The following is a 13,569-nucleotide window of genomic DNA, read 5'->3' on the forward strand; positions in this document are numbered from 1 at the left end:
CATGTGCCTCGTTCTCTGACGCATCGATTTTAAGTTTATTTGCTGCTCAAAGCAAACAAAGCATCATTTCTACTCCTCTACATTCAAAACCTTTTATGACCTGGCTGTAAATTGAAGATCCCCTATTTTCTATCAAGTGCACACTACAAGTCACTGTGTGTTAAACTAATCTAAGACGATATAGAGAAGCCTTGTTCTAGACTTTTAGCATGTCAACAAGACAAAAACCCCTAAATAGGAAATAAAGGCAAATCACATCAGTCTCTAACAGGATAAATGATTCTCCTATAGCACAAAGAAACACTCTCTTCGTGATAACAGTCGTATCTTGGAAGGGAAATGGATTTTCCCAGCTCAGTGATCCCCTCCTCTGCTCTGTAGATCCTCCTCTGGGTCCTGAGACATAATCAACTTGAACCAAGCCACGCCCCCCTGTTTTATTCCGGAGAATTTATCAGCGCCTACATGTGGTGCTCTCTGCGCACAAGACCCAGCGAGAGAAGAGAGCACATCCCCTCCACAGACTCCCCATGCTGACAGACACTCCGTCCGAAACGCCTCTTCACCTCTGTGGACATTAAACTGCGCTGCGCTCTGACAGGATGGATTTCTTGGACCGCGGGTACCTGGAAGCGCGGTCTCCCTACGATTACACCTTTAATTTCTGGAACGACTACCTCGGCCTGTCCACACTTGTGGCCAAGAATAAGATCAACAGCCCGGCGTGCAGCCCCAACTCCATTACAGAGTCTCTTAAAGCGACGTTAGGCTTGGAGGATGATTCCTCGGATTGCTCGTGCGTAATTGGGCACGGCAGGGACAGCGACGGACACTTTGAGTGCTGCTGCGCGGCCCCGGGCTCCCCTCCGATCTCCATCTACGATCTCAAGGAGCGCATGGCGCTTCTCAGGCCGTACGAGCACCTTGCAGGAGATGCGCCGCTGGGAGACAGAGATTCACCCTCCTACAGGGGAAGCTACACCGGCCTCGACCTGCTCTCCATGGAGAGAAGGCGCAAACAGACTCAGAGGAGCAAACCGGAGCCGAAAGTGTGCGTCTTCTGCCGGAATAACGGCGCACCGGAGGAAGTTTACGGCACCCACATCCTGAAGACAGCGGACGGCAGAGTCCTGTGCCCCATCCTGCGCGCGTACACCTGCCCGCTCTGCAGCGCTAACGGCGACAACGCGCACACCATCAAGTACTGCCCGCTTTCTAAAGACCAGGCGAGCCAGAGAGTGCCAAAGGGAGGCAGGGCGCTCGGGAAGAGGCTGAAAATCTTCTAGTCGAGGAGATGAAGGAAGTTGCACTGTAAATTACGAGTGTGTCTGGCAGTAATGTTGCCTCCTTTCATGCACAAGACAAGTCCGGAGAGAAAGATGTTTATTTCTGTGTCACTGCTGTTTGTTTCCGTCTTTCTTGTAACTCTTTGGGCACATAGTTTACACTTGGACGCATTGAGCGCAATATTTTCGCCCCCCCTCCTCCAGCACTCTATGGACTTGGTGATCAAAAATGAACCAAAGTACTGTACAGATCGACCTGTGAATGACCACCTTCATGCTGTAATCAGAAGTTGCTGTGTTTCAGAGTGCCCAGTGCAAACAGACTCGTGCCTGTCAGCGCGCGGCTCTGGCTTCATGAGATGCCAACACAAATGCATATGCAGCACTGCTGATCTGACATGAATGTTTAGCCCCGTTGGCCCAGTGGATGTATGAGCAGTCTGAGAGACAGGCCATGCAAGACGCGAGATATACTTCTTTATATCGAGCACATTTTGTGTCCTGAGATAAATGTTTTCTACCAAAGGAACACACTTTTTGTATTAAAAGGTCATTTCTGTAACGGTTTATATGTTGGATGTCTTATATTCTTTACGTGGTTTTACGTGCATATATAGTATTTTGCAGATTTCAACTGAATGTAAAACAGTGGAAGGTTTCGATCTGACCTGCAGTTCACCTGCGAGCTCTCTAAGCGGCTCCAAGCTTCAGAAACACAGGACTGATTTCTACACGTCCTGCAATTCTTGTAAATATATTAAAGAGGTGAAACTTTCAGCAATGAAAAGCCTGACATTCCAAAGTCTTTATCTGTCAATAGAAATGTTTATGTACTTATTTTTACCTTATGTATCATTGGGAAATATATTCACTGTAAATGAACTCTGAATAAACATGTAATTTGCATTTTTCTTTGACTATATCAGACAAAAAGTTACTTTCATACACCTTAAATCTCCCGTGAAACATGACTGTGTATGTTGTTTCTGTTGGGATTGTTGTGAATGAGCTTTTTCACAACTGTACTTCTTCTAAAGAAAGAGGGAGCAACATACGCTCATGTGATGCAAAGGTGCCACCTAGTGTTCGGAACATGAAACGACAACATCCTTTTGCAGTATCTTCTAGAGATCGGCTGGTTTAAAAGAGACGATCGATTGTAAGGAAAGCTTAGAGGACAATCTTTATTAATCATAACACATCTTTGAAAACACTCGACCAGGTGTGTGTTACCTCAACTGCTTTAAATCCTTCAATGGCGGAAGTTAAAAGCAGCTCAGACGCCTCCTGCCTCAAATTCCCCGTATGTTTGTACATTTATCTGCAAATGTTCTTTTTGATCATGTTTCAAGCACAAAATCTTTGTTGTCCATCAGCAAATTTTAGCATTGAGTTGCGATCTGCAAGAAATCGCAATAAAATCTACTTCCCTTTGATTTTAGATAACTTGATGAAACTATTTAAACAATGGTTGGATGGTTAGGACAGATGCATATTTCCATTTGCACAGGTACAGCACAGTACAGCAGTAACGAGTGTGTGTGTTGCTCCTAGAGTCAGCTTTATAAAATCTAAAATATAGACGCACAACAAAATTAATTAAATTGTAATCGCACGCATAAACGTCAAACATTTCATGCTTCCAGCTTCTTAGCTGCTTTTATTTGTCTTTAATGATGTCAAAGAAGAGCCTTTGGGTTTTGAACACACTTTTGAAGACGTCTCTTTGAGTTCTGGGAATTTTTTGACGAAACAATGAATTGTTTTTTTGTGAAATATCCAATGAAATCTTCAGCTGCAGCAGCAGCCCTGATAGATATTATATGTGATCGGTAACACTTTATTTGGGACGGTCTATTCTGTGTGTGCAGATAGAGACAGCTGTAAGGCTTTAACCTACAGTTCTACATGAACAAAATTAGGTCTAAATATTACCAAGTCATAGTAATAGTTACCATGTCATATTAATTTTGGAAAAGTCCCTTTCCTTTTTCTTTGTTTTTATTGCTTTTCTATTACAACACACAGACGAGAGAAAGCAAAGAACAAAAACAAAACAAAACAAAAAAACTCGATTGCAATGAAAAAAAAATACTTTTCTATTCCCTTGTTTTGTCGTTGACATGTAAACATCGTTGACATGTAAACATCGTCCATTTCTCTCGACATCGCTCCTCTTGAGCTCCTGAGTCTCACTATTGTACGACCATCTTTGTGACGGCCTTCTTACAAGCTGCCAACAAGTCAGCAAATATCTTGTCTTCTCTTATCACAATATCTCCTGTCGTATTCTTTGCTTTTAATAAATAGTCAGGCAGCCTTTCTAAAACACTCTCCCTCCGCTCTCCAGGCGAGTAAAAATCGACTTTCATTCATGGCTGAGCGGTCGCTTTAAATGTGAAGCAATCAATGAGTTTCATTGACCTCTAAAGCTGGAAAACTGCTACGAACCGCAGCAACATAAATAGACCGAATCTCCCACAGTTCACAGTGATATCTGTCAGGTGTTCCTATCATTCCTGCAAAATGATGCATTGACCTTTTATCAGGCCCTGCAGTGGACGTGAGGTCTGTTATAACTCTGATGGTCCCCCTCTCACCTGAGCAGACACTCAGCAGCCTGACCCGGCCTTTTTTACCTGCTTAGGATAAACTACATGGTTTAATTGGCAACTTTATTGTCCCTTTCAGACACAGCTAGAAGTGGGGAGAAAAATCTATATCAAGTACTGTGGTGTACTGTCCCTTTAAATGTTCAGCGATCAATGAGCATCATTGACATCTGAAAGGGGAATACTGGGAATTGCAACAACAAAAGCTGGCTTTAGAGCCTTTTCAACGCTGACACAATTATGTCACAATTTGGCAATTTAAGGGAGTAATTCAGTTAACAGGATAATAAACTTAACATCTTTTTGTTGGCAGGTATTACACTTTCATTCGAGGATTAAAAATCAGTGCCTTCTGGCTTATTAATGCCACTGTATCATCGGCTTTTTAGGCTTTAGAGACATCCGTTTTCAGCCTCCGCTGCTCAAGAGTGATGGTGATAATGCTGTCAGCCTGGAGGTACGACTCCAGGGGGCGTTTAAGGCGGTCTTGCATTAAAATCACTTTGTGTGCATTCTCAAATTTAGACGAGATTTAGTGCCTAAACAGAAACGTGTGCAGCTGGTGAGACTTTGGTTGAATCATCAGTATCGATCAAGAACTAAATCAGCACTCTGATGATAAATTAAGGTCATTTTGTGATAGAAATCTTGGTAATTTTCCTTTAAAGTAATATTATGCAAATGTTTTACCTTAAAATAACTTGTTTAAAATCACTTTAGTGCACACAGTCTTGTAATAGGGAGACTCTTTTATACCCACTTCACACCCTTTGACTGGCGCCATAGGAGGAGGGTGACTTGCAAGGGAGCTCCACTTGTTGGGGTTAGTTTGAACTATTTACTCTATTTTATCTAAGGTTACCAAGTGCTTAGCTACGTTAGATAAGTTTGTTTTTTATAGCTAAGGGTTGTGTTAAGTAGAGATAGACCGATTTTTCAGGGCCGATACCGATACCGATTATTAGTAGTCAAGGAGGCCGATAACCGATATTTGGAGCCGATATTCATTTGCAGTAAAAGTGAAAATATTGGCGTCAAAACTTTGAATAATACAAACTCCAACACTCAACTTTGTTTAAATGCCTTTAAGCATATGTTTATTAAACCAACAAACAAAAAGCGCAGGGAGTTCCCAGGGTCAGCAGCATCTCTTATAAAGTTAACTGAAAATGTAAATAAATAAATAAATAACTTCCTGAAGTTTTATAAAGTAAATAAAACAAAGTTAAATAAAATTTGCAAAGAAAAGAACTGTTATCGGCCGTCGGATTAAAAAAAAAAAAAAGAAATTGTCCGGCTGATAATCGGTCTTTCCCTAGTGTTAAGTTTTTGCCTTAGAAATATATATTTTACTCTAATGTACTTTTTCTTTTTCCCTCTTTTTCTTATTTGATCTTTCGCTTCCATATTTTATTATATATATTTTATTTTATGTCTTTTATATCTAATACTAACCCCCTCTTAAATGGAGCCTCCCCCCGGCTAAAGAATTTCACGCACTTGCACCAGAGAGACAATAAATACCTTATATATATGCTCCGTGTCACTTGGGTTAAGTGTGTACAATGTCCTGCAAGAAGTGCGTACCACTTTACTGCATGACTTTCTGGCACTATGTCTCCAATTACCCCGTCCGACCTCGGTATTCTCAGCTTGGACAACAAGGCCGAGGCAAAGGGACGACAGAGACAATGACGGAGGGAAGAGAAAAAGACGAGAGTGATGAAGCAAGAAGCCAGACAGCAGAAAATCTTGGACTGGTTTCTTAAATTGTTGGCAAGAGAAGGAATTTCTTTCAAAAGCTGAAGTGCCCTAGTTGCAAAAACAGTCCTGTTGTTTTATAATGTTATAAATTTAAATTTTCACTTAGATAGGCTGGCATCAGCAGAGACAAGGGACAAGTAGGAATCCTGACACCCTGGACGAGTAAAATTCAGGCTTTAAAGACGCTCTTGTTTTTCAACTGTCACCAAAAATGTGTCCTTCTGAGCAGGAATATAAATCCCATCTTATCCGTTTGATGGCTCTTTTTTAAATCAAATACTAAGAATGACTTATGGGCACTCTCTGACTCATCTGTGGATGTTAAACAGCAGGATGCGTCTGTGTCAGCAGATACAGATAGCACTTTCTTCCCTCAGCGGTGTCTCCCACACACACTGTCAGAACATCAGTGACTCATCAGTTTGTAATCTAAATAGATCAAATAGATCGTCTAAAGATACGCTCAGGTCGATGCAGTATGTAGGTCACAGCAGAGGGGAATCTTTTCGCTTAAGGACATTCAAAGTAAGAAAAGCAACTATCAAAAAAAGAAGAGAATAAAAGTAAATATTTGTAAGGTAAAAAGTATAAAGTCACTGCAAACAGGAAGGAGTCTTGATATCAGTGCATGTGGGCTAATGAAGGATTATACATTCAGCAATCTGTATGGTAATTAATTCATTGTTTAAGTGCCTGGCTGTCAAGGTATATGACCGCCTCATTCCCTCTTAATGCACGATGTATTGATTTTCTCCAACTGGGTTGTAGAAAACATTTTGTTTCAAGTCATTTTCACAACATTTGCCACATTTCTTTTCACCTAATTAATGTTCATTTCTTAAAGAATGCATCTAAGCTAGCATTAAGGGCGTAACGTAGAGGAAAATATCCCTCCAATAGTACATATAGTAATGAGAGTAATTGATTGTAATAATTTTAGGGCAGATTAAAAGATGCTCTACCACATCAGCTCTGCCTGCCGAGGCTGAGAGAGAGTCTAAAAACCAACTTCCTCTCTCCTCACTGCAGCAGTCTGCTATTGGTCTGCTGGATGCTGACAGCACTGATGCTTCTCTGTGGTGGAGGAGGGAGGGGGGGGCAGCCTCTCTCTATAAAAGCCGGGGATCTGCAGCATCACTGAGCTGGTGCAGTGCAAAAACGCTCGCTCATCCTCACCGATGGTGTGCAGAACAAGGGGGACATAAAGAAACCTTCTGAAACTAAAAACATCCATTTCCTTTTTCTTAATCAAACAAAAAAAATCCACAACAAAAAATCCATCATGAGCTACGATTCCTTCTACTCCTACCGCCGCCCTTGGGACGGCTACAGAGGATCCCATTCCACCACCAAATCCTCCATGTCTTCCTCCCTCTTCTCTTCTCCTCGAGCTCCTCCGTCTGGGAAGAGGATCCTCAGGCTGACCTCCTCTTCGCTGCCAGATGGGTCTGAGAGGATGGACCTGGCTCAGGCCAGCTCCCTCAACACAGAGCTGCTGGGCCTGCGCTCCCAGGAAAGAGAACAGCTGGTGGACCTGAATGACCGCTTCGCCACCTACATCGAGAAGGTGAGGCACCTGGAGCTGCAGAACCGAGCCCTGCAGGCCGAGCTGGAGGCGCTGAGGAGGCGGCAGAACGACCCGTCCCGCCTGCAGATGCTCTACGAGGGGCAGGCGCGAAGTTTGAGGGCCATGATAGACTCGGAGAACGGGGACAAGATGCGGATGGAGGCGGAGAGAGACTACCTGCGTGATGTGTATGAGCAGATGAAGGAGCGGTATGAGGAGGAGGCCAGGAGGCGGAATGATGCCGAGGAGGACCTGCAGAGGGCCAGAGAGGAGGCCGGCAGGGTCGTGCTCGCCAACTGTGACGCCGAGGCCACGGTGGTCTCTCTGTGTGATGAGATGGTGTTCCTGAAGAAAGTGTTTGCAGAGGAGCAGACAGAGCTGCAGGCCCAGCTGCAGGTGGCTAACATCAGCGTGGACGTGGAGGTGTCCCGGCCTGACCTCTCCACCGCCCTGCGGGACATCAGGACTCAGTACGAGCGGCTGGCAAACAAGAACATGCAGGCCGCAGAGGACTGGTACAAGAACAAGTTTGCGAGTGTGGCGGAGATGGCCAGCAAAAACAACGAGGCCGTGCACGCTATCCGGGAGGAGACCATGGAGTACCGGAGGCTGCTTCAGTCCCGATCGTCGGAGATCGAAGCTCTCCGGAACGTCATCGACTCCCTGAATAAGCAGTTGGAGGATCTGGAGGAGACGCAGGGGAAGGAGGTGGCAAAGTACCAGGTGAATGAAGCTAATATAAATCCTGATCTGCATGATTATTCAACCAACAGGGGAATGCATTTCCTGTTCTAGTTATCTGTCAGTTCGTGTTGTAATACGACTTGAGGCCTATCCTGTTTTAGAGCATTTATTTCCAAACAGGTGCATAGAGCAAACGGACAGGAAAGACAGGAAGGTTGTATGTAAAGCGCTTTGGGCTCAAGACTGGACACAGAGAAAAGATAGAATAAGATTAATAGACGCCACTCAGAGTAAAATAAAACATTCAAAATGGAGAAACAACAGAAGGAGTCCACGCTGCTTTTTGCAACGAGATGTAAATGTATTCCCTGCAGCAGCATCACCCTCCCCTTACTGCTCAGCGGGCAAAGATAGCAGACTCACAGCAGAGGTGAAAATCTGCAAGGTTACTGTTTAAATAAACGGAGACAGCACACCGTAGCTACGCACAAAAAGGGCATCGGGGATTTCTTAGAAGCAAAAATGACCTAAAATCTTTATGTTCTGCCATCTTGTGTCTAGCAGCACTAACTCCAATTTGCTATTAAATGGTTATTGTTGTATTCTTTATCCACAGGTGAGGATAAGTGAGCTGGAGCGGGACATCACTGAAGCCAAGCAGGAGATGGCGCGCTACCTGAGAGAGTACCAAGACCTTCTCAATGTGAAGATGGCTCTTGACATTGAGATAGCTGCGTACAGGTGAGACGGCCTCAAAGTCACGTTAAATTACATTCACCTTATATTATTACGTGAGGCCTCTACATCTGACTTTTATCAGTTAAATTAATGCACATCCTCTGGGTAATTATCTCTGCACGTTACACATTTTCTCCGTATTTCATACTGTAGGGTTTGCATGCAGCCTGGGCGTTATCCTGCACATTCTAGACACAGATTTCTAGACAGAAGGGGTGCTGCTGTTTACTTGCTTTCTGTATATTTACAATCATGTTTTAAAAGACCATCATTTTTCACCTACAGAAATTCTGTTTCAGGCACTTTTATTTTGTAGGTATGCAAACAAATGAACAGTGAGTATAATCTGTTTCTTCGTGTTTTCAGAAAACTTCTGGAGGGGGAGGAGATCCGACTGGCTTACCCTTCCCTTCCCGCCCTAAACTAAAAATGCCACCAGCCTGGCACAAACCTGAATTCTTCATACCCTGACCTGATCATCAACCAACTCCTTCCCTCCTATCTTTTACATTCTCCCCCCTCGGTCATCTCCCCCCTTCCCCAAAATACTCCTTTATCTTCTTCTTTACTCCTCCCAAGACCAAACATCCAACCAAAGCTCATCCTTCTCAAGACAGATGCGCCCTTGTGCTAAACAAGAGGTCCACCAGAAGTCCCCCTTCTTCTACACACGTTCTGACACCACACATCACGGAGACGGAGTGGCACTGCATTAGTCGCATAGCTACGTCGGACAGCAATATTGTTTTGGCTGAGTTCCTCTCGTTCGCACATGTTAAGGTCCAAACAGCAGTTACAATTTGAGTCCACTTATCCCTCACCGTGCAAACATTTGACCAATTGTTTGTGAAGGAGGACAAAAAAATTCCTCACTGTTTGGGCTTTATATGTGTTTAAACTGAAACCTGCAGGAACTCTACCGACCAATTCTGCATTGTCCTGCACCCCTGGTTCTAAAGTAGTCGTAGGTGAACCAGTAACCTTAAATATTTAGTTTAACTATATTAAATTAGTCCCATGTTTGTCCTTTTATGTTATTCTTCCTCTGCATTTACATCCATACAAGCACTACGTTTTACAAACCAGAGTGAGTTTGTGTCTTTAATTGGCAAGTTATAAAAAATGTCTCATTTCTAATAAAACTGTCTTTTCCTGCAAAACTGTCAGAACATGTAAATGCTTTGGAAGACTACTTGTTACTGGGTTCTCCTAATATTCATGCAGTGTGTCTCACAGCCTATCTGCATTAGTTGTCTGTTTTCTGTTATGTGATTTCATTCAAAGCTATACAACGAAACTGATCGGTAACTATCTGCAGGAGCTCCTTGTTGTCTGTCTGCTGATGTTAGATCTAAACGTTCGCTTTTACATCTAAGAAACTAATCAAAGTCTGCACCGTCACAGTTGGTGTACCTGTAACAGCCGGCAACAAGCTGAATAAACATAAAACTGACCTGCAAAACAGTTCGAATCTCGTGTTTTCATTTGATGCTTTAAAGAATGTTGTGTCTCCATTTGAGCCCACATACATGTATTTATTCGCTTAAGGGTGGCTACTTTAAACCAATCAGCAAGAGACTAACTACATGTTGAATGAAGGTATAAATAGCTAAACAAAATATGCAGACATGTCTATACGCATAGTTTCACTGGTTGCCATATTGTTTTGGTAATGATCCGTTTATTGTAAAAAGAATTCTCTATAATCAGTCATAATAATCAAATTTCAATTACATGGCTGTTCTTACCAAATCACCAAGTCTCTTATAACATGACAAAACAATTTCAAAGGAGTATTAGAACCATGTGCAATAGATAAATTGAAATGGTTGGAGTAGAGATTAAAAGACTTGGTAGGATGAATCCTCAGAGAAGAATAATATTTTACACGTGATTTTGATTTGTGAGTTGTCTGAGTTTTAAGGTTGAAAAAAAATCCTTTCAATCCTTCCAAACACAGCCTGCTTAAGTTTCTCCTTACTTACAGCTCTCAATGTCACGGGAACAACACAAACAGCAGCACTGCACCATTTCCCATCATTCCATGTCCCTGGCAAGCTGACCGCAGTTGTAATGTGGTGGTGCTTTGCCTCAGCAGTATCATCCATCACCAGGCTGACACATCCCTCTGAACCTTGAAGAAAACACACAAAACAATGCAGACGTTTTCACATATTTTGTACCGCAGACTGTGAGCATAAAACAATAGTTCAGCTACGCTTACATTATGCGTTGGGAACATCAAACAAAACAACATTTATTACATTAATGCCAATACATGAGAGGCAAAAGCAGGAGCTGAAGCCAGGTCATTACGCACTACAAAGTGAATGTTGTAGTAGTGGAAGTTTAATATTTAAGTAAAAGTAGCTCAACCTAGTGCAAAAGTACTCTGTTACAAGTAAAAGTCCTGCATTTAAACGTTTATCCCAAAGTACTACTTATTAACATCAAAATAAACCAAAAGTTCAAGAAGCAAAATTACTCAGCAGAATATGAATAGTCCAATTTAAATGCATCACATAAATGTTTCAGCTAATAAAAGTGATATTATTGTTTTTTAATATATACAGCTGGATACCGAGTGAATTTCACCAAGGGATCAATATATACAGATAAACTAGCTATCTAGCTTGCTAATGTATGTATTTTAAGTACCATGTAGGTAACTAGCTTCCTAGCTGAGAAGGATCCAAATGCAGCTCTTAGCCTAGCTACCGTCTAGCTAGCATCTAGCTTTCAAATGCTATTTAATAAACTAAATAAACAGTGTGGCCGGTAACACTGGTGTAGAACATGTATGTAAAGTGAAAACTTACTTTTTATACATCCATGGTGAACACAAAATGACACAGAATAACTTTAAGCTACCTACAGATGGCAGTAGAGGCTTAACACCGTCTCGGCTACTTGCTAATCACTTCCTACGGTCAGAGGACACCAACATGGCCGCTGCCTTATGTCGATAACATTTCTGTCTCAATGTTAACTTTGCAGCCCAAATGTTTTGAGCAACCGTTACACTGAGCGAGTGATAAACTGCACCTGTTACCACATCTCGACGCCGACATGTTCCAGGTAATCGGCGGGAGGAGCGTCCAGGCGGCCCGGCTCCTCGCACCCAGGAGCGCCGTGCTCGTGGAGGCTGTCCGGGGCAGAAAGTCCCGCAACGACCCGGTAGCCAAGTCCAAAGAGGGGCGAATCAAAGTGCCTCCACCCGTCGACCCGGTGGAGATGGTTGTGCTCAAGGAGAGATTCTCAGAGTATCAGATGATCATGAGGGCACTTCGGTAAGTTAATTAGCAGTTAGCTATTACCAACTGAAATGTGTCGGACGTTAGCAGGTCACCTGGTAAATTCTGTTTTCCTGTCTGAAAGCTGGGTTCCCCCCAACAAATGTTGTGCCTTTCCTGTTCCCCCAAAAGTGTAATTATTTTTGTGCATTTATTTCCGTGAATTCCATTTATGGAACCCTCATCTCAAAAATATGCCAGACAATTGCCAACAAATGCAATCAAAATGTACATTATTGGAATTTGAAAAAAACAGACAAAACAGTTTGATCAATTTAGACATTGCATAAAAGAATTTACATCATAAAAGAATCATGTTTTTTAAACCTAGACTTAAAAATGTGTTTTTACTTTCTGAGTGATTACAAGGAATCTTAGTCATGCTTGTCTACTGGTTTCAAAGAAATAAGTCCAGTTAAAATGAGGAAGTTGTCCTCGTTTTTTCCTCTCCCTTTGCCAGTCTGGAGTTTAAGGAGGAGGTGCTGAGGAAGAAGTATGAGGAGGAGACAGGCTCCTTGGCAGAGGAGAGAGCGAGGCAGGACGCAGAGGAGCATCGCGCCCTCATGGCCTGGAACGACCAGGAGAACCAAGGCTTACTCAAACTCAGGTAGAGAAGTTACGCCAAATTATAACATGAAGGATGTAAAGATACGCAGTGTTCTGATCACGCTTTGTCTTGTTTCCATTTAATGGGGGGGAGTCCTGTATCTCACACTTTCCAGTGTATCTTTCAGGGTGCTGAGAATCCAGAAGGAGAAGGAGGAAGCTGAGCGAAAGCAGCTCGAAGCTGTCATTCAGAGAGAACAAGCACAGCAAGATCTCATCAAGGAAAAAGAGAGGGAAATTTTACAGTTACAGGTATGATTTTATCTATCTTTGTCATCTCCGTGATTTTATGTAAGGCTACAAACTATATTATATAATTTTAAAAATGAAATGTTCTCTTTGGTCATGTAAGTATGTTTTAATTGCAAGAAACAAATTAGATCTGATGATAGTGTTTTAGAGTCTGGAAATTGTTGGTCTTAGAATCATGAAAGTGCTTGAAAACTACCGCTTTTACAAACTTGCTCTGAGGCTTACTTTTTTTACTTTTGTCTCTTGCAGGAGGATGCAAAGAACTTCATCACCTTGGAGAACGTGGATCAGCGAATAGAAGAAGCTCTGGACAAGCCAAAGAATTACAACTTTGCTATTGACAAACAAGGACGGGTTGTTAAAAAGACAGTGCAGAAGTGAGTGACCTTTATGTGTCCGTCCCAAGAGACAGATGGACAAACAGCGTCCTGTCAGTCCGAGCTACACTCGCAGAGGACTTTCTTCAAAGTTAACGTGGAAGACTCTGTGCGATGTTTGATGGAAACCAGGCCGCCTTTTATTTTTCATGTTTCTGTTTATATTTCCTCTAATGTGTGCTGAACATGTTCTTTTGTTTATTACTTTCTTCTCATTATATGTCATGTATGTAAAGTAAATTTACATTTAATGGCTTCACTAAGATGAGTCTGAATCTTAAAGAGGACTGGATTTCTAAAACAGGAAAAGAGCAGTCTGAAAATAATTCACATTTTCTATTTACAACATTGCGTCTGACTGTGAGAACATAGTTATCAAAATTAAAACTG

General features: G+C 42.4%; 3 protein-coding genes across 3 annotated transcripts; all 3 read left to right on the forward strand.

The window, feature by feature from the left end:
• The first annotated feature begins 462 nt into the window (after positions 1–462).
• On the forward strand, positions 463–2,167 carry LOC138591420 (nanos homolog 1-like). The gene has a single exon (XM_069662012.1). The coding sequence runs from the start codon at positions 603–605 to the stop codon at positions 1,284–1,286; it is 684 nt and encodes a 227-aa protein (XP_069518113.1). The 5' UTR covers positions 463–602; the 3' UTR covers positions 1,287–2,167.
• Positions 2,168–6,799: 4,632 nt separating this feature from the next.
• neff2 (neuronal intermediate filament family member 2) lies at positions 6,800–10,115 on the forward strand. The gene is made up of 3 exons (XM_069662365.1): positions 6,800–7,952; positions 8,530–8,654; positions 9,018–10,115. Exons 1-3 carry the CDS (start codon positions 6,945–6,947, stop codon positions 9,076–9,078), a joined length of 1,194 nt encoding a protein of 397 aa, XP_069518466.1. The 5' UTR covers positions 6,800–6,944; the 3' UTR covers positions 9,079–10,115.
• A 1,475-nt stretch (positions 10,116–11,590) lies between these two features.
• mrps26 (mitochondrial ribosomal protein S26) lies at positions 11,591–13,560 on the forward strand. The gene is made up of 4 exons (XM_069662260.1): positions 11,591–11,941; positions 12,405–12,551; positions 12,679–12,802; positions 13,052–13,560. The coding sequence occupies exons 1-4, from the start codon at positions 11,721–11,723 to the stop codon at positions 13,181–13,183; spliced, it is 624 nt and encodes a 207-aa protein (XP_069518361.1). The 5' UTR covers positions 11,591–11,720; the 3' UTR covers positions 13,184–13,560.
• Positions 13,561–13,569: the final 9 nt, after the last annotated feature.

The sequence above is a fragment of the Semicossyphus pulcher genome, unplaced genomic scaffold (genome assembly GCF_022749685.1).
Source record: "Semicossyphus pulcher isolate SPU_LCO1_2020_fin unplaced genomic scaffold, fSemPul1.0.p SCAF_14, whole genome shotgun sequence".
Classification (NCBI taxonomy): domain Eukaryota; kingdom Metazoa; phylum Chordata; class Actinopteri; order Labriformes; family Labridae; genus Semicossyphus; species Semicossyphus pulcher.